Raw genomic sequence first — 19,053 nt, forward strand, 5'->3', positions numbered from 1 at the left:
GGCTGGCCGTACTGTCGTGATGCAAGTACTAATAAATGTGTGTGAATTATGTATGTGCTCTGGAGCTGAACTAAGCATATGTATTTCCTTTACCCAGCTATCTACTCTTGCCCTTCTGCTCTGTGTGGTAATATGCTACTAAAACCATGCCAGTTTAGGATGCTATATACCAGTGATTTCCCTATCAAATTCTATAATTTGTGGGATGATATTCCCCCTGGAACCACAGATGAAGGTGGAAGGCGGGCTAATTGATTCAGCACTCCCCACTGCCTCTGAGGACAAGCATTTAGCTTTAATAATTGTGAAACACAAGAACTTACGCTGAGTTTTAAACTGGTATCACAGGACTGAATGTATACTTCATGAACTGTCAGCTATTCAGAGTATTGCCATAACTTTTTACTATTTCAGTGCACTTTTCCAACTAATATCTGTAACTAATGTAGTTCCCCATGTTAAGATGGCATAATGTTCATAGTGTGTAACTATGGAGGGGGGAGAGATTGGGGTTTTTTCTCAATAAATCCATGCCTGTAAGCTGCTAAATAAGAGCTGTATTTCAGGGCACTGAGGAATCATGGCTTAATATTCATGTCTCCTTTTTCCAGTTTAGAACCAGTAAGACTTTATACTAAAAGCTCTTCCCATTAGTGTAACTGCACCCACTGCAAAAATTAGTGTTAATTTTTACACAAAACAGAACAGGTGTAAAGCACTAGTCTCTGTATGATGTACACTGACAAAATGGCATTTCTCAAGAAAGTTGGTTAACTAAAGAAATAATATCCTAGCATCTTGAAAGTGTCCAGTGTGGTTGCTTTAAAGAGATTGTTTAAACTAAGCATTAAGATTTATATTGATAGTATACACCTCTAAAAAAACAAATATTGCTTTTGCATTTTGGAGTATAAAGCAGCAGGATATAAAGAAGCAGGCATGGTTTTGGTGGATTTTTTCTTTAGCTAAGCATGATTCCAATTTGGAAAAAGGAAAGACTACTTTTTCATTGTCCAATTAAAAAATGTTCAGATAGAAGGAAATGCAATTCTTCTTCATTTATTTCCACACAGAAGTTTATAACATTTCTGAGAAGCTGGTGTTTTCTCTTTAATACCACGCTCCCACCTCCCTTCTTCTTTGTTGTCTTAGCAGAGAGCTTTTTCTCTTTCTGTATCGAACACCACTTTTTGTTGCAGATGTCCTTTCAAATATTTCATGAATGTGTATGCAAACAATTAAAAATTTGACTAAGCTCCTAAATTACTGTAAATGCCCAAAGCTCTTATCAAACCTCTGTCCTTCTGGTCATGATTGATGGGGCTTATGAGAATTAATTTTCTTTCCCAACTACCTGCAATGACAATCAACTTCCACCTACATAGTCATGTAACAGAGCCTCAAACCCTATTCACATTGTGCAGGCGGTAATACCAAAAGCACCCATTTGTTCATTCTGGGGCATATGCTGTCTTTTAATTTAGGAACATGCATGTTTTAAGATGAATGAACTTTCAACCTCTCCTTTGTCTGCATTTTTGTGTTGATGGATGCTGATCGGGGTGAATGTTATCAACCTTGTCCTTTTCAGCTGTTTGTGGACCTCTAGAAGAGACTAAATGAGATCTTGTTCTTGTAACTCTGTATTCTACTTAATCAGAGACATTTTTGAGGTGACAGTAGACTATTTGGATGGGATTCAGTTACCTAAAATGACACTAGGTGCCTAGTCTTAGATACCCAACTGCTGCTTTGCCTCTTGCTGCCACTTTCAAAGAGTGCAAATCTCCTGCAGATTTTGTCAAGTCTGCCACTTAAATGTGAACGTCTCAGATTTTCTAGAGCATCTCAAATGACACAAAGCTTTTATGCTTAAGCAACTGAATCCTATCTTTTAAGTGTGAGAGAAAAAACATTATTTGTATGTATTCTTTTAGTTATTTGCTTTTTATAAAGCCTCAATAATTTTAGCCCTCTAGCTCTCTTCTTAGTATTCACAGACTGAATTGCTCCAAAATTTGCTGCTCCTTGTTTTTATTTCTGAATATGTATAAAAAGTGAAATAAATTTGGGGTTGTCTTCATTACTTTCTATACCAAAGTAACTTATTGTAAGACTGCTAGGAAACAAGTTATTTGCCATTTAACACCATTTAAATGTAGAAAAATGTCAATGGTGAAGCTCAAGCTGTTTGGCTTTTCTGAAGGTCTGAACATATGGCATGTGACTCAGAGTAGGTGTACTTTGTGGTTGGTATAATTCATATTTTGAAACAGAGAAGCAAAGTTTTATTTGAGAAATCTTCATACGTTCATTATTTAGCCTTCATGTTTTAAGATGCTGTTTAGTATGAAACATCTTGGAGTTAATGGAACAATTTTCCATTTTAAAATTGAATTTCTGTGTACTGTATTCTGGACACTCTATCCAAGATCACTTCTGAAAATATTTTAAAATGAAAGCCATGGAATTTGGAAATGCTTTTACAAAAATGCTAAAGGCTTTTCTGGAGTGGCCAGAGAGAAAACTTTCATGCCTTACCTTTAGCCATCAGATATAATAATACTGCATCCAGAACACTAATTAAATGAATTCTTTTACCACAGACTGCAGCAGGTCTAATAAATTTAAAGGGCAAGTATATTGAGGAGAAACAATAGAACTCTTGCTTGAAAATAAAAGAGAAAAATTCAAAGTTTTCTTAGGCTATTTAAGTTCAGCTAATACATATGTGTGTTTTGAAGCTAAATTTTCCTCACTGTATTTTTGTTAAAAAAAAATCCCAACTGTTGCACAAGTTTTAAAAGAGCCATTTATTTTTCTCATTGTAGATAAATATTAAGATATTTTCTATCTCTTAAAAGAACAACTATGAAATAGCTGCAAGATGATGAAAACAAACTTGCCATTGCCTACATTTTTGGATGGATGCTTCCTTGATGTACTTGCAAAAATACACAAATTATTCTGATTGTCAATTTAAATTTATTGCAAGGTGGGGGAATTCTGACTCTGTGCTTTTAAGCAAGATGTGTACAGCTCTCATTACAAATCTGTCTCTGATGCTGGCATTCACTGAGCAGTAACATGAGCTAGCTGAAATGATGTCTCTAGATCTCTGTACATACGCTGAAAGCTGAAACAGTGGACCAAATGATAAAGAGTCCTTATTTATCATCACTATAATAGATATGTCACAAGTACTTATTTTAAAAGAGGTGGATGAGATAATAGTTGTTTCCAGAAATAAAACTGCACATTTAGGCAATGAGACGAATATAAAGTTTATTATATTGAAAGTGTAAAATGTTAAGCTTCTGGTGAGAGCAAAGCAGAAAGGGGGCAGGTCTCCTGTTTTTTTGCATGCATGGATATATTGACAGGTGTTGGGAGATGAGATAGAAGCTCTGACTGATGTAGCTGTGCTGACAGAGGAGTCAGTAATGTGGCTGCAAATTCTGGTTCCCCTTCTCCCCTTGCCTGACATGACTTTTGTCAGGTGGCTTTAAAATACTAGTATAAAACACAGCATTGCTGGTATAGCTTCACCTCTACTGGTCTCTCTTGGATTTGTATGGAAAATTGTAAATTGCCTGTACGGTACAGTCATTTGGAATGCATTATGAATATCCAATAGGTGCAATTTGCCTTTGAAATATCAAATTTTTTCATTCCTCCTAGAAGTGCTGGAATTCTCCATTTGCAAAGTATGCAGAAAACATCATCTTTCTGGTTAAAGCTGTGTATTGTATGACTTGGTTAAAAAGCATCAAAGACTTTTAACTGCTTTTTATAAGATCTGTTCCAGTGAAACCACTGTTAACTCTGCAGAGATTTGGTTATTCTTTCTTTAAACAGTCAACTTCTTTTATCAGCCAAAGAACAAGTCATTTGATTAATGATGATTTTTATCTCTTTGAAAGGATCCTTTCCGACCATTGGGGTGAAGTCTCTTTCGAGATTCCTGAGGGCGGGATTTTTAAATAGCATCCTGACCTCACATCCAGTGTCAGGGGGTGGATCTTTACCCCCCAGCATTTCCTCTGGTAGGTATTCCAGCCTATTCGCCCACATCGATTTTTCCCTTCACCCTTTGCCCCATCTCTCCACACATCTTAGGGAAACAAAATTTGGTATTGGTCAGACACGGAGATTAGATGTCCCTTCCAATAAAAAGCCAAACTGAAAGGAAATGGAAAAGATAAATTACTTTTCAGGAACTAGCCATTTTCCTGAATCAATGTATAGGAGAAATTGTGAGGGAGACTGATCTAAAGTTAAGTGGTCTACCTAAATATTGGAAGAGAAGGCCTGGTGCCCTCTAATCATGCACTTCCATGAAGCATGCCTGTGTGCACCAGGGAAACATAACTTTAAAAATGCCTCTATAAAATCCCAGATTTTATGTGAGACTGTGACTTTTCCCTAAAAATTTACATTCCATTGCTAAAACATGGAAGCAAAACAAATTGGAAAGGGAAAATTTAATTATGTATTGATAGTGTTTAAATCCTTTGTATGCTTCTGTAGTTGTAACTTGTACCTCATAAAAACAGCCTTAACTTTTTTTAATAACTTTTATCACAATTTGAACTACTATAGTTCTCTTAAAATGGATGAGAAAACCCCATTGCTTTTGTTGCCAGCATGGTATTCTCACTGCCTCTGGCAAGGTCCCCAGCAGAGGCACAGCTGTATGATGGCACACAGGACCCCAGAAGGTTGGCATAAGGTTGAGTGTAGGCCAAGAATGAGAACGCCATGCCAGGTAAACGGGCTGCTATCAGACACTGGGCTGTAACAGGAAAGGACAGGTTAGAGGCATCCTTTCCCAGAAAGCCTATATGTGTTATCCATTCTCTTCTGGAGCCATTAAACAACATCTTTCACCAAAGCTAATAAATGTAGAATAAGTATCTAATATGTATCTTAATTGTAGTTAAAACTGGATCAAAGTTCAGTTCTGTTTTTTTCCAAACTACATATTTCTATGTAAAATTAATCTGTACATGGGCTAATGTCACACTTGTATCCTTTCAGGACATCTTATCTATTATGTTACTTACAGTTTTTCTTAAAGAGGAAAAATCTCTTCTGGCAAAATTAGGGTGAAAATTGAAAAATTACATATTGTTATTGATTTGCTGTACAAAAGAAACTGTTCTACTTCTCTATGCCCCGTTTTATCTATTGGAATATTATAGGCCTCATAAATACAAGATGATTTTTACTTTTCTTTTTTTTAAGTGCTATTATTTCTTTGTTTACTTTCTTTCTTTGAATAGAAGCTTCTCAGCAACTTTGATGTCTTATCTTACAACTGTTCAGGTGTCTTTTGTCAACAGTTTGTAAAATACTTTCCATATTTTTTTCCCCTTGGGATATCTCAGAGTATTTAATAGCCTTTAGGCTATTTTGGCAGTCAGCATAACAATGAGATTGGTATCTGTAACCAAACAACTCTGTGGCAAAGGAAATAGTCCAGGCCCTGTAAAATTCTCTTTTTTGAACATAGTGTTATGTATAGCATATCACTGATTCTATTAGATTACAAATGGCTTAATTGCACTTGTGAACTGCTTCTCAAATACATCCCTACCTACAAGTTTATTTTATAAGGTCCTCAGGACTGTTGTTTTCTGAGTGCTCATAAAGATTTTTATCACATTTTTGGACTTAAACCAGAATGCTTAAATGTGGTTTGTTTAATAAAACTGGTTCATAATTTCTTGCTATTAAATGTCTTTTGCTAAGAATTCTGATTCAATCTGATGAAATATTCAAAACGGGGAAAAAAACAGAAATGCAGCTACATGATGTGCAACATAGACCCTAGCAAGGTAATGGAAATAAATGTTATTGTTTGATCATGTCAACAAAAAAAAAATGAGCAAAGCAGCAACGCCACAGAAATGGAGAGACTGCCCACCTTCTGGAAAGTGAGTACTGTCAAGTAGTTGAAAGCCAGTGAAGAACTGTGATAAATCCAATGGATGAGATGTGTTCCTCTGAGGAAGAGTCCATGGGGGGGCCAGGTGGCATGAAACTCCACAGTACAAGCCAGAAATTGCTGTCAACAATTGTGCCCTAATAATCTTATCTGCAATGCTGCTATTTAACTCTTCCTTTTTTACTTTATCATATTTGTATTTACATAAACCACAATCTTAATTCTGAATTGCCTGTCTTTGTTACAGAGATGACCAGAGGATGCCACTTCCATTTCATGATAACTTTCTAAATTGCTAAAACCAGCTTTCCTGTACTGCATTTTTGCCAAAAAAAATTCTGTTGAAGGGTGTACTGATCTGGGGTGTGACAGACTCAGAACTGAATCTCTTACTGTGCATGATTCAGTGGAAAATATAAGTTCATGCTTGAATCCTTAATCGCTTCAGTACAAACAGAGAAGGGATGTACCCTTTGTTCTTTCGTATCGAAAAACACTGCACCAAACACCTGACCTTTTTCTAAGTATTGCTTTACCAAGGAACAAAGAAACCCAAGGCAACAATGCTCCAAGAAGGTATTTAAGCAGTGATATCTGTGTTAATCATGGCAGCCTCTGGCTGTTAGAACAGCAATAGGCAAGCAAAATCAAGTGCCCACTGCAGTCTCGATGCTGTCTCCAAGGCTTATCCTCTCTCATTAAAAGTGAGAGGATTGCTCTTTGTGTATTGGTACTCGAGGGAAGCATGCTCGATTGCTGCCTTTGATACCACAGTGACCCCACCTCCATTATCTGAGATGTTGGGGTCATATTGGACGGTAGCTTTCATAAGCCTAACAGAAGTACTTAACATTTAATAACTTTGCTGAATTATAACCTAATTGCTTCACATATAGCTTATGTGTAAGATTTCAGTGAATTTAACTACATGGAAGGCTTAAAATGCCAGCATTATTCTGCTATTAGGGCCATTGGGAACAAAGATAATGAGGTGGGTTTTTTATTTACCAAGACCCTTAACTCAAGCTAAGTGGCAGATTTACTTCAAAATAGCCAGAAAATTTATTCCTTACTAAAGACAAAATGCTTTTACATGTTTTTTTTCTACAAAATTCCCCACAGATGTTTTAAGTGAAACACAGAACTAAACTGGAAAACCTACTATAAGTAAGTATCTGGAAAATAGCTTGGCAGGGCAATGTAACTGTTGGTTTCCTTTTTTCGCTTTCTACTTTTCACTCAATAGTTGGGGAGAGTGTATTTCTTTTACCATTGCACTGACAGCTGACATTCAGTTTTGTGTAATTTGGTGTCTGCTTTTGCACTGTGCAGAGGTTCACTTATGTAAAAGGTATCCTCATTTAGCCAACTTAAACATTAATTTATACTGCTGGCATGGGGTGTTACATCTTTCTGCATAAATAGATTGCCTCAAATGTAGGTGTTTTTTACGCCTAGACATAACTATGCTAATGCAATAGTGCTTATATTTGATAGTTACATCAAAAGTCTGTCACAGCTCTACAGCCATTTTGCTTGAAGCAAAGCTTTCAGCAGGCCTTGAAATATCTATCCTAGATGTCTGCAAAAACAAGCCCATTTTCAGACAATAGCTTCCTTTTGATTTAGCTATCATTAATGTCACAAACTACTTAGTTTCTAGTTATCCCACCTGTTAGCAGTACAAATTCACATGACTTAGTTGATGTAGGTATATAATGACAGATGGACTCACATAAGCAATAAGTACTTTTTCTCAAGTGATATCCGTGCCTATATTAAATAGAATTCTTAAACCACTTAGTTTACACTCCTCATCATACTTACACTGGCACGAGCTGTGGAAGCTTACCCCTTCCTTCATAATTACACATACAGACACACAAAGATACAGATATATATGCATGTAGTAAAAAAACAGATGACTAAATTGCCAGTGCTGCATCTATTTCTTCAAATTCCAGCTCTTCCAGACTAACTACAGTGTTGTTTTCAACATTTTGGGGAAATTCTTAGCTTACTACTCTTGCTGTGTATTGGCAGCTCTTGATTTCAGTCACATGCAAAGGGTTTGTTATGTAAATGCATACCCATATTGCCTGGCAGAAGTTATGGATAGAAAAATTTATGGTATGCTGCTGTCTTTGAAGAGTGTCAGACAGATTGTTAAGCTTGCTGAGTTGGAAAGGGAGGGAGGGAAAGCAAATATTTTTCCTACTGTTTCTTTCAAGCTAAACTCCTTTCCTGAGTTTTTCTGTTGACAAGATCGACTAGAGATAGGTGTCAGGCTATAAGAAAGTATAGAAAAGTTCCTGGTAAGCAAACCTCCCAGACCCCATTCATACTGTTCAGTATTCAAACTACATTAGGGGGGGGGGGAGACACATCAAAATCATTCTTTCCATTCACACCTTTCTGTGCACATTAGTGCTGCAATTCACTTGTGAATCTTCTGATCTCCCCATGTAGTCAGCAGCTGGATGATTGCCCCCTATTTCATTGACAGAACACCTCTCTGAAGCTTCTGTGAAAGTATCTTGATGTGACTTTTTTAATGAAGTATGACCATCAGTTATTTCCTACCACTTATTTTGCAAGGGTTAATTATCCAGCTCTTTTACATCTTCCTTTTTAGGAAAATGGAAGCAAAGAAATTGGGCTTGATAAAACAATCCACCCCTCTGAACCTCAAAAAAGATATTATAAGCAAGAAATGAGGGTACACTTACTTCCCAGAAACTTAGAAGTGATACAGGACAGATTGCTCACTGGTGTCTTGGACTAGGTAATGACAGGACTCCTCCTCCACATAAAGTACATTATACAGAGGATATCCCCTTTTCAGTGTTTTACTGCCTGGTTGTCCATAACTGTTTGTCTAACATACATTGTAGTGTTCACATTTATTACAGGGAGCTTCTCAAAAACTAAGACATAACTGTAGAATATTAAACCAGATGATTAACAGTTTTCTTTTCCCCAAAATTAATATTTTATTACAATTTCCAAGTGCACCTGAGTAAGCCCATTATTCTTGATATTGTATAAACTGACAATTGAAAGCAAATTGTATTGGCAGACCCTTATTGAACAAAATTACTCAACAAGAACCATCAAGGAGCAATTGTTCATAGTGAAACTCAACTATAATTACAGTACTCCAATAATGAGAAAAGTAACTTCTTTTTTTTTTTCAACTAATGCATTTTTCCCTACTCTGAATTCCAGCACCTAAACTGCTGTATTTGTTGTTAAAAGAAAATTGCTAATCCTTTGTCGGTGACTAACAAATTGATTCTTTTATTGCATATGCATTTTCTAGGATATCTGAGCCAAATGGCTCTTTCAGTTTATTCTTTCAAGCCTCAGTGCTATTTCACTGGCATGTCTAGCCTATAAACCCTACAACTAATACATAACAGCATGTATTTTCTGAGGGTAGAAATTCAGATGTATATGGACTTTTCCATTAGGCGGGCAGGAAGCACTTCAAAACCAAAATATGGATGAGCAGCGAATAACATGAATACTGAGAGAAATTTTTTTGTGTGTGTGCTGGTCCATTAGGATTTAGCTTGAACTGTAGAACTGGGATTAAGCTCTGAGTGTAGGACATGATAAAAGGAGGTCTTTGTTCTCCACCCTTGCTAAATAGCTCATTTCGTGCTCAAGATGGTCATCATAAACAATTCCAAACATTTTAGCCCTAGAAGTTCAGAAAAGTTTATTTGCATATGTGGTCATTTTTACATAATATACACTACTAACACTACTATTGCATATTTTTAAAAATCTGACTACAGAAAATGTGGTAATTCATTGTAACAAGCATGCGAATTGAAGCAAGTTGCTGTTCATTACTAACAGGAGCAGAAAGGTAGGAAGAGGAGAGCTGGAGGAGCCTGATGGATACGCATAGAAATGTATTTGTAAATAAGCTATACACAGTTATGTTGTTTCAAAATGAAAGTGAAAGAAAAAATCTGAATTTCCTTTTTAGCCTAGCAGTAAAGCATTGGGTGTGAAAGCAGATGCAGAATTATTTGACTTTTTTGTGAGGTAGGAGACAGAGGGAATAGTTAACTTGAATAATGTTTAGGGTTTTTTGGTCTGTTTTAGGTAGGAAACCAGTGAACTTTTACCAAATTCAACTTGCTTACGTACCATTCCAGGCTCAAATACTGTGTATGGGAAATAATCTGCCTAACTCTGGATTTTGCATGCTGGTATTTAACAAGCCTGTTAGGATGCCTTATACAGTTGGTGAAGACTAGACAGTTGTGGACTGACTCATATGACCTCTTTGTGACTCATAGTTATGAAAATTTGACTCCTTCCCTTGATATGACTTTTTCTTTCTCAGAAAAAATGTAGAGTTTGCTAGCTATGGAGATGTCTCCATAGTTATGGGAATTAAGTTATGGTAGATGAATGCTTTTGATTTTCTTCTTCATGTGTCAATGAGTTTCCGTATTTTTCTTACTTCTTCAAGATGTATATGCTTGTCTAAAAACCTCTGCATCTAAATTTTGCTGCTTGACCCATCTTCACTGTAAATCTTGGGTTTTGTTCACAATGCAAATCAGAGTTGAAGGGAGAAGCTTGAGAATGTGTGCCTTCATGTCCTGAAGGTACAAAACTTCAAAGAGAAATAAGAAAAAAAACCATGAGAACAAAAAAATGTCACAGTGTTAGGTCCAGTGCATCATTTATTTGTTGGAGTCCTGACTCATGATGTTCTGGGTTTTTAATTTTTAATTTAGCAGCTCACACATGTTACAAGCAAAGCTTCCTTTGTGGATTTCAGAATCTCCAGAAGTGCTGATATGTGGCCTCCACTGCTTCTTGAAATGAAAAATTACGCCTTTCTCATGTGTAGAAAGCAGCAAGATGCTCATAAAGGAGGAGGTAGTAGCTCATGAGTTTTCTATGGCTCAGAAGTTTAAACTTTATGCAGACCAAAGGGAAATAGGAGAAAAACGTATGTGCTCAAATAGGAAATGGAAAAGATACATAAAGGATATTCTAAAGTCCAAGAAATGTCACAATCAGGCATAGTAATGAATAATCAAAAAATGCCCTGACATTTCTGAATACGATTAAAATAAAACCATAACCATGTCATTATACTTATGAAAGCACAAAAATATGTTTTACTGTAACCTTATGTATGCAGGTTTTTTATTTGCTCATTTTCAAATTTCTGTTGTAGCATACTGCTTCTAAATATAACGCACCTATGATAATAGGTAAATTCACAATAGAGATTAAAGAAGCTTTGTTTCTTATGTCCCATAAGTACCTGTTAGGTATCATGGCATACTGAATATTGATGAAGTGCAGAAGCCCCTGATATGCAGACTTAATTTTGTTTAAATTCCTTTACATGCTCTGGGGTCAACAGGGCAAGTGATCCTTGATGCAGTCAGACTCTGAGGACTAATTTTAAACCAAAGAATATCCCTTGCTCTTTCCACAAGAGGATGTAGAGTGGTATGAACATTGAAAATGTTCAGAGTAACTTAAGGGTGAAATGTCATTAGATTAAGTGAAATATGCTGAAATTCAGTTATAAAAAAAGTGAGGTGAATTGTTATGGCTAATCTAACTGGGCAAAAGTATCTCTCAAACTGAATCTGAACAGCATCTGTTATTTATTATTGAGTTTTTTTATTGTTCTTTGCTTAAGTGCTAAAGTGAAAGTGCTGGAATCTTTAGGGTTCTAAGTCAAATTTCAAGCAATATAAATCTTATGCCAGAATCAGTTCTATTAAAAACTTCCTAATTTTTTTTCCTCCTCAGAGCATAATTAAATTAAAACTGAGCGGCCACAATTTTTGTGGCTGGTCATAAACAAATTACTTGTTGTTGCAAAGAAACTGGTCTACATTCTCCCTTCTTATACAATGATAAAGGCTGCCTTTAATGCTAGGATTTCTTGTTTTAAAATGGGATGATATAACCTAGTATTTGAGATAAGATAGTAAAAAATGCAGTCCTTGATCTCTGTTCATTGTTCTGACTTGTGATTTTGTCATCTCTTAAACTCTTTGAAGTCAGTATAAGGTGGTCTTTATAAGGTATGAAGATGACAGAATGGTTCCAGGGTGCATGACCAAGATTTTGATGGAAACATCAGCTGTTGTAATGATCTGTGGAAGTTGTTGGGCAACTGCCATAATTCAGATTAAGTTTTAAGGTACATCAGTTTATTCCAAGGGCCCAGGCTGGCACACTGCCCTCTAAGGATCAGGGGGACACAGAGACAATGCAAAGCCCACTTTGTGAAGATAAGGTAGTTCCCACAGCTTTTTCTTGCAGGCTGAGGACTTGGGTTTTGTGATACCTCAGCCAAGTCACTTCACCTCATCTTCTCTTTTCACTGTACTTAGCATGGATTTATCTGTTTATAGGTTAGTATTTGAAAAATAGTTTAAGGCTCTCAAATGAGATGCATTAGATGTACTTAGAATAGTTCAGGTGGCAGCTTTCAGAACTGGTCTACAAACACACCAGCTCTTGTTCCCCTCCATGTGTACTTCTGAATTCTAATAAACCATCTTGCCCTAATGATGAAGGTATTTCTTTTTTATTTCTGGTTATAATATTCATGTAAACATAAGCAGCAGGAATAAACCAGAACTTTCTTCATCCATATTGTATTTGTAATGCTAACAAATATGTAGAAAGAGATAATATAGATAACCAACCCAGCAAATGGAAACTTGAAGAAATTCAAATTTTTTTCAAAGATATGTGGCTGGAAAGTATAAATGTGGGGAAAAAAAATCAAAATTTGGGCTAGTTATTGTATTTCTATGGTATAATTTTAGCGACTATTTCTCCCTCACCTACCCCACCTCCAACTAGTGACAAACACCCATTTCTTCTGGTTTTACCCTCTACTGCACTCCATTTGGTTCTCTCATGGAAAGAGAAGAATAAGAAAACAAATCATGGAAACAGCGCAACTGCTTTCTCTTTACAGTTCCACTTTTCTTTCCTCAAAACCTTCCAGAATACCTTTTGCAGGCACACTAGAGGATTGATGTGAATTAGGGATTGCAGAAGCAGCATGCTGGAGACTGCTAAAACTTCTGTTGTCAAAAGCATTCTCCCTTTGTCATGTGAGAGGAGATCTGTTTGCAGTGCTTGTTGCTGCAGGAGGGGAGGGACAGAAGAGTTCAGAACGTCTTTTAGATGTATACATACAGACTTTGCCTGGCTGCCAAAGCATACCAACAGACATAAATTCTTGCCAGTGGGTTACAGGGTAGTGAGTGGAAAAGTATTTAATATAAAATTACAGAAAAGCAGCTCAGAGAACAGTATTTCAGATTGTGTTGATGCAATAAATATTCTTCAGCTAGCAATGACAACTATATGGCCATAGTTTACTAAAAAATAGACAGTAACTTACGCTTATTCATGTATTTTTTATTTTTATGAATTGATTTTGCAAAGGTATCTTCCCTCGACTAAACTAACTTAACTAATGAAAAGTGGTATATAGATACAGGAAAATAGAAAGAGCACTAACAGCAAGATAAGTAGGTTATATCTATGTGATTTCCTGTAACAGCAAGATGTTAATGCTATCCTGTTTGCAAACTCTGGCTTCTGAAGTCTCAAGAAGCGGGTTGGAACTGCAACTTCTATTTCTGGAGGCTGCTTGTAACACAGGTCTTAGACAGGGACCTTCTGTAATCTAAGTCAGTAATGCAAGTGGGATGGCTTGCAGCAAAATTCCCATTGGCTTCATGTGTATTGATGTGGGCTAACAACGCAAAACCTGGCACAATTTTTTTCACTTGCTTTTTGCATAATCATTAGTTTTCTTTCTCCTTTTTTCCCCCATTGGTTTGGTGTTATGGAAAAATACAATTTTTTTAATTTGCTGAAATTAATTCTCCCCTGATACATACAAATGCAGCATTATTAGTAGCAGGAGTGAAGAAGCTGCAGTGCCACAGCAAATGGTTTTCCTATTTGAAGAAATATGTAATGAACGAACTAGTGTGAGATCTCAGAATGCCTTCCGAGCCCTGGGCATTTCAGTGAGGGACACAGAGCTTTATTGTGGGTGCTTTGCAGGCTGTTGGAGTACTGAAAGGCCCAGTGCTACCTAAGGGAGTGCCTGTGCATTTTGCTCTGTTAGTCTTGTCTCTTCAGCTTTAGCAGGAGGTAAGTTAGTGGGGAACCAAAAGCAGAACATGGCTTTGGAGTGAAAAAATGCCTGATATGGAGGTGATTTTCTGAGACACAGGAATTCTGACCTGCAGAAGTGATGGAGCAATATTTTCTTATATGAACAAGAGAACAGATTCCACCATTTGCTAGTTTAAGTGGAAGAATAAGTAACCTCTGTTTATGTTAACAGATCTATTCCCATAATGGGTATTAAAGATTTCATTATAAGTAAAGACTGTAGAAATGAACATGTACTAACTGTATTCTTTTTGGAGGATTAATCTTACATAAAAAATTCATTAAAGTGGGCTTTACTGCATTATCTAAAATGACAACAGGAGACAACAAGCTGAATATTTTGTCATTGATATGACACTTCAAATTCTCCTCCTTATTCATCACTCTACCATTCAAATTAAATTACACACTATCAAAATCTTGTGTTGTGGAAAATAGAAAGAGAACTAAAAATATATACATTGTGAGTTTAAAATACAATTGGTATTTTACATTATTCTGCAATGTATGGCTTTCTTTTTTCTTCTTTGCATTTCTGCTTATTAAAAAAAAAGTCAAGCAGATTGATCAATGGAAAATACACAATTGTAATATATTCTGAGGTGGCATGACATCAGTACAGATTGTTTGTCATTTATGCTGGTTTTATTTGAGTGGCATTGCAGTACAGCTGGGTGGGAGAATTCCAGTGAAGAACTCCCTTAGGGAAGAAAACCCACCTTGTCAAAACCAGTCAGCCTCTTGTCACAAGGTAGCAGTTGCATCAAAACAATGAATAACCCCCACACCTTTTTCAGATTCATCTAAGTTCTGAGTAATGAAATTCATATCCTTTTCCTGCGTCATACCAAGCACTGGTACTGTTCTGGCATGTTCAGTCTGGCTTTCTGATATGGTGAGAATCTGAAATAGAACTGCCACAGCCAGAGTTACTCCATGTGCAAGGAGGTGAAGCTTCTTTAGCCAGTATCCCACACACGTGTCTGGGGTGGGAACACTTATAGTTCCACAGAAAGTATGAAAACAGTGAATGTAGCTATGGTATCAATATATGTCATGTATAAATATGATTATAATTTCATATTGTTATCTTAAGTATGTAATAACATGATAAATTTCTTACACTAAGGGGCTGCAAATGCTAGATGTGATTTACATAGTGTGTAAAATCTGTATTTGGGATTAAAATCTAATGCCTCAGAACACTATATAATTTCTCTACTTCAAAAGTCTGTTTTCTTGCAGTACTCTACTCCAGCACTGCTAGGTATTTAAAACTCCTGCAAGATTGATATGTTTGACTGATTTGATCATTGAATCCATCTTCAAATCTTTTCATATTTTGTCCTTCCCCAATTCAGACATGAAGCTGTGTGTTCTCCTCCAGCAGCACTTGCAGGTTTTAGCTCCTAGATGCTCTTGACCTCTGTCTTTTATTCCAAATCCTCAGCCCAAGCTGACACCTTTTTCATTGTCGTTTTTCCATGCCTTTTCTTATGTGGATCTTGACTGTAATATTAACCTGGTTCTTTTTCAGATACTTCTCTAGTGCCTATGCTTGTATCTGTGTGAAAACACTCGCCTGAATTGGTCAAGTCTTTAAACTAGAGTTTGGGTTTCCACCTATCTGGTGAGGTGCACCCATGCTGCAGAGGGGTCTCATCATCTGTCACAGCAGAGCCTTTTGGTGCATGCTCTCTTGCCCAAACAGAGTTCCCTGGGGCTATGTGCAAGCTCTCACAGATGCTCGTGTAGCAGGCTCAGGCAGGGCTGGCATAGCTGTGCCTGTTCTGCAGCCTGTGCCGTCCTTCTGAGCCCTAAGTGCTTTTCTGACTCCCATCGGTATTGCCTCCCACTGCTGTTTGTCCTTAAACCTGTTTCTTCAAGTAAAGATGTCCATGTTTTGTATGTGTAAGCAATCATAAATATAGGAAAATAATTCAATACCTTCCAGAATTGCATTAGCCTACCCCATGATAAAATAATCAAAGATCACTTCTCCGTCTCAGAGACTTCTCTGCCCCCCAACCCCCCACACCCCATTTATTCATTCCTGTCCTTGTTTAGGGGATGACAAATTCATCTTTCTTAGTACCATGAGAGCAACATGGATTTTCATAATCTAAGTCATAGTCTTTTTTCTTTTTTTTGTCTAGAGGCAAATATTACGCTAGTTTAGAAATCTCCCAGTATTATTTTTCAAAGTCAGTTTTGTAATCCTCTTCAAAGCAAAAGCAGTATTCTGTGTTTGTACAGGGCTCAGCACAGACGTTAATCTTTTCTGGACTCAAACTGTACCATGGTATAAAGGATAACATCTGCTCTTTGCAGCTAAAATGAAACTAACATCAACTAATGTCATCCATAGCCTTTTGTCTTACCAAGAACTTTGTTCTACACAAGCCCTGCGTTGGCTGCCATCCTCTGACCCTTTGGAGACTGCGGAATGCTGTCCAGTCTGTCCCACCGTGTGCCCTTGGGACTGGTGACTCGGTCTCTGGTCTGAGCTGCCCAATGTTGGATTCTGCCCTTGGATGTGCCAGCGTCAGCTGTTCATCCTCACATCTCAGCCAGCTTCTCCAGACCCAACCGCTAGTCCCATTCCTTCAACCATTTGTGAACTGGAGAGTCTGTTTATGTAACACGAATGCATGAAGGAATCACTCAAGTGCCTCTACAGGGTACTGACCTAGGGAAGAAAATACATTGTCTATCGGTAACCAAACACGGCCCGGTTGGGTATACTCTACTGACTAGATGGAGAGAGCCACTTGATTTTCTGAACCTGCTTTCTCTACCACACCTTTGAAATCAAGATGTGTCCTACCTTACGTTTCCTGACACTTGGTGTACTTACATTTGTGAAATGTTTAGAAATCCTTGTATGAAATTTGCAAACCTATAAATTATTGGAAAAAAAATTGTTTGCTGGGAATAGAACCTGTATGTTACCACTTTGATGATAAACGTACCCACTGGAATGTGCTGTGTAGCAGAGTTTTTTACTATATCTTCAAGCAACCAAAACAATAGCTGAGACATTTTTGAACTACAGGTACTCCAAAGACAAATAGTATGCTGACTATAAGTCTCACTGTATTGTGTGTCACAGTCCAGCTTGGAATACATAAATATCTTCAGGGATACATTAAACTTGCGGCCAGAATAGGATGGCTTTTATCAAGTGCTGGCACACTAAAAGAAGATTATTTGAGAAGTTAGTGTTAGGACCCAGATTTAAGATTTTTGCTTAAGATAATCAAGTGATGGAGCTGGGTTCATTTTTGTGATGGCTTGACACAATCTTGCATCAAGTTCATTTGAGATTTAGGTAGGATGGCGAGCGATACAGACCGAGTCTGTGAGAAGCTATCAGCCTAAGTGATTAAATTTATTGTTCACCAGAATTTCTGGATGCTTAATGATATGCTGATCTTCCAATATACAGTGACCTGTTTGAAGACAAATGCTACTTATTTTGGTGTATTTACCATATCATGCCATTCCTGTGCTATCATGTGGAAGAGCTGTGCTATCATGTGGAAGAGCTGGTTTTGTGTTAAGGCATATCATTTAAAGTGATTAAAGGAACACATCGAGCAGTTTAAAAACTCATAAATATTATCCAGTGAAAAATACTGAAATGTCTTTTTTAAATCCACAAATAAATGCATATAGATACTTTTCATAATTACTTTAGCCTAGAAGATCATACTGTTGGTCTGAGCAAAATGAAGTATAGTTTGTTGGGAGTTTTTTGGAGGGGGGAATATTTTGTGAGAGAATGTAGAAGAATTAAAAATTGCTTTTACAAAATAAGTGTGAAAATAATCTGTGTTGAAGGATATTAATCTAAGGAGCATAAAAGATGTAAAAAGAGCCTATGAACCTTTAAAGAACCTTACAAAATAGCTTCTGGAAAGCATAGGGCACCAAAAGTTTACTAATGGGAACTAGGGGCACTGTTTTGAAGCTCAGTAGCTCCATTTGTCATGCCCTTCAAATGCAAGTCTTCCATAAAGATGTTTTAGTTGTTGATTTATCCAGAAAGAGGAATTTCTGGGTAACTTATGCCTGACCAAATATACCATCTGAAAGCCAACTTTGCAACCCTATTTATTGCAAGATGCTGTTGTGTGCAACAATTTAGAAATTACTACTTGCTTGAGAGAGTTCTGCAAATAACAAGACCCTCTAGCAAAAGGCTGCTGTTTGTTTACTTCTCTAGATTATAGAATATTCTTTTCACATGGACATGTCAGCCCCTTGACAGTAAGCAAATGGTAAAGGTAAGGGAATCTAGGTCATTCATGTGCTTGAAACTAAAGAGAGTAGGCTATACTACTAGTCATCATTAGCAAGCTGAAGTAAAGAAAATATTAATTTTTAAAATGCTGTGATCTTTAACAGCTTAAAAGTGATGTATCGTTTAAGCTTATAATGCAAAACCAGGGTATAATCAATGGATGCAGATGAACATAAATTGCTTTGGTGGCAGATGCACATCTGCAGCCGTGACCGAACACTCAATTAAAAAAAAAAAGCAGCTGGTAATTCTTCACACTTCAGAAAGGCTATTAAGGCATCTGAGAATTTTCGCACAGAAAAAAATGTACTACTGTGCCAGCATTATGAAGCACTGTTTTATTCATTGACAACCTAAACTTGAGGGTGAATACAGAAAGAATCCCAAATTTTATTACAAGAAATGAGAGGCTATTGTGAGGAACTTGAGGAAGACTAGGCTAAGCTACATGATTGATCATCACTGGGGTACCTGGAACTCCAAGTCAACATGCTAGGATGAACAGAGAAATGGCTCGTTCACTTTTTTAAATTCAAGGTTAGCTGTAACAGCTCAGGAGAAATACCTGGCTGTGGCTTATTGTATATTG

The 19,053-nt window shown here is 37.0% G+C and overlaps 1 protein-coding gene across 5 annotated transcripts in view; it reads left to right on the forward strand.

Annotated features, from left to right (window-relative positions):
- LOC126049027 (ephrin type-A receptor 6) overlaps positions 1-19,053 on the forward strand; it is a 516,299-nt gene that overhangs the window by 428,151 nt on the left and 69,095 nt on the right. For 3 of the 5 annotated variants that reach the window (XM_049824756.1, XM_049824757.1, XM_049824758.1), the window contains one exon: positions 3,924-4,046. The exons of the other annotated variants lie outside the window; for them this stretch is intronic. In XM_049824756.1, coding sequence (XP_049680713.1) covers positions 3,924-4,046 — 123 coding nt within the window. The remainder of the gene's footprint in view (positions 1-3,923; positions 4,047-19,053) is intronic. 5 annotated transcript variants of the gene reach the window in all.

The sequence above is a fragment of the Accipiter gentilis genome, chromosome 21 (assembly GCF_929443795.1).
Source record: "Accipiter gentilis chromosome 21, bAccGen1.1, whole genome shotgun sequence".
NCBI classification, from domain to species: domain Eukaryota; kingdom Metazoa; phylum Chordata; class Aves; order Accipitriformes; family Accipitridae; genus Astur; species Astur gentilis.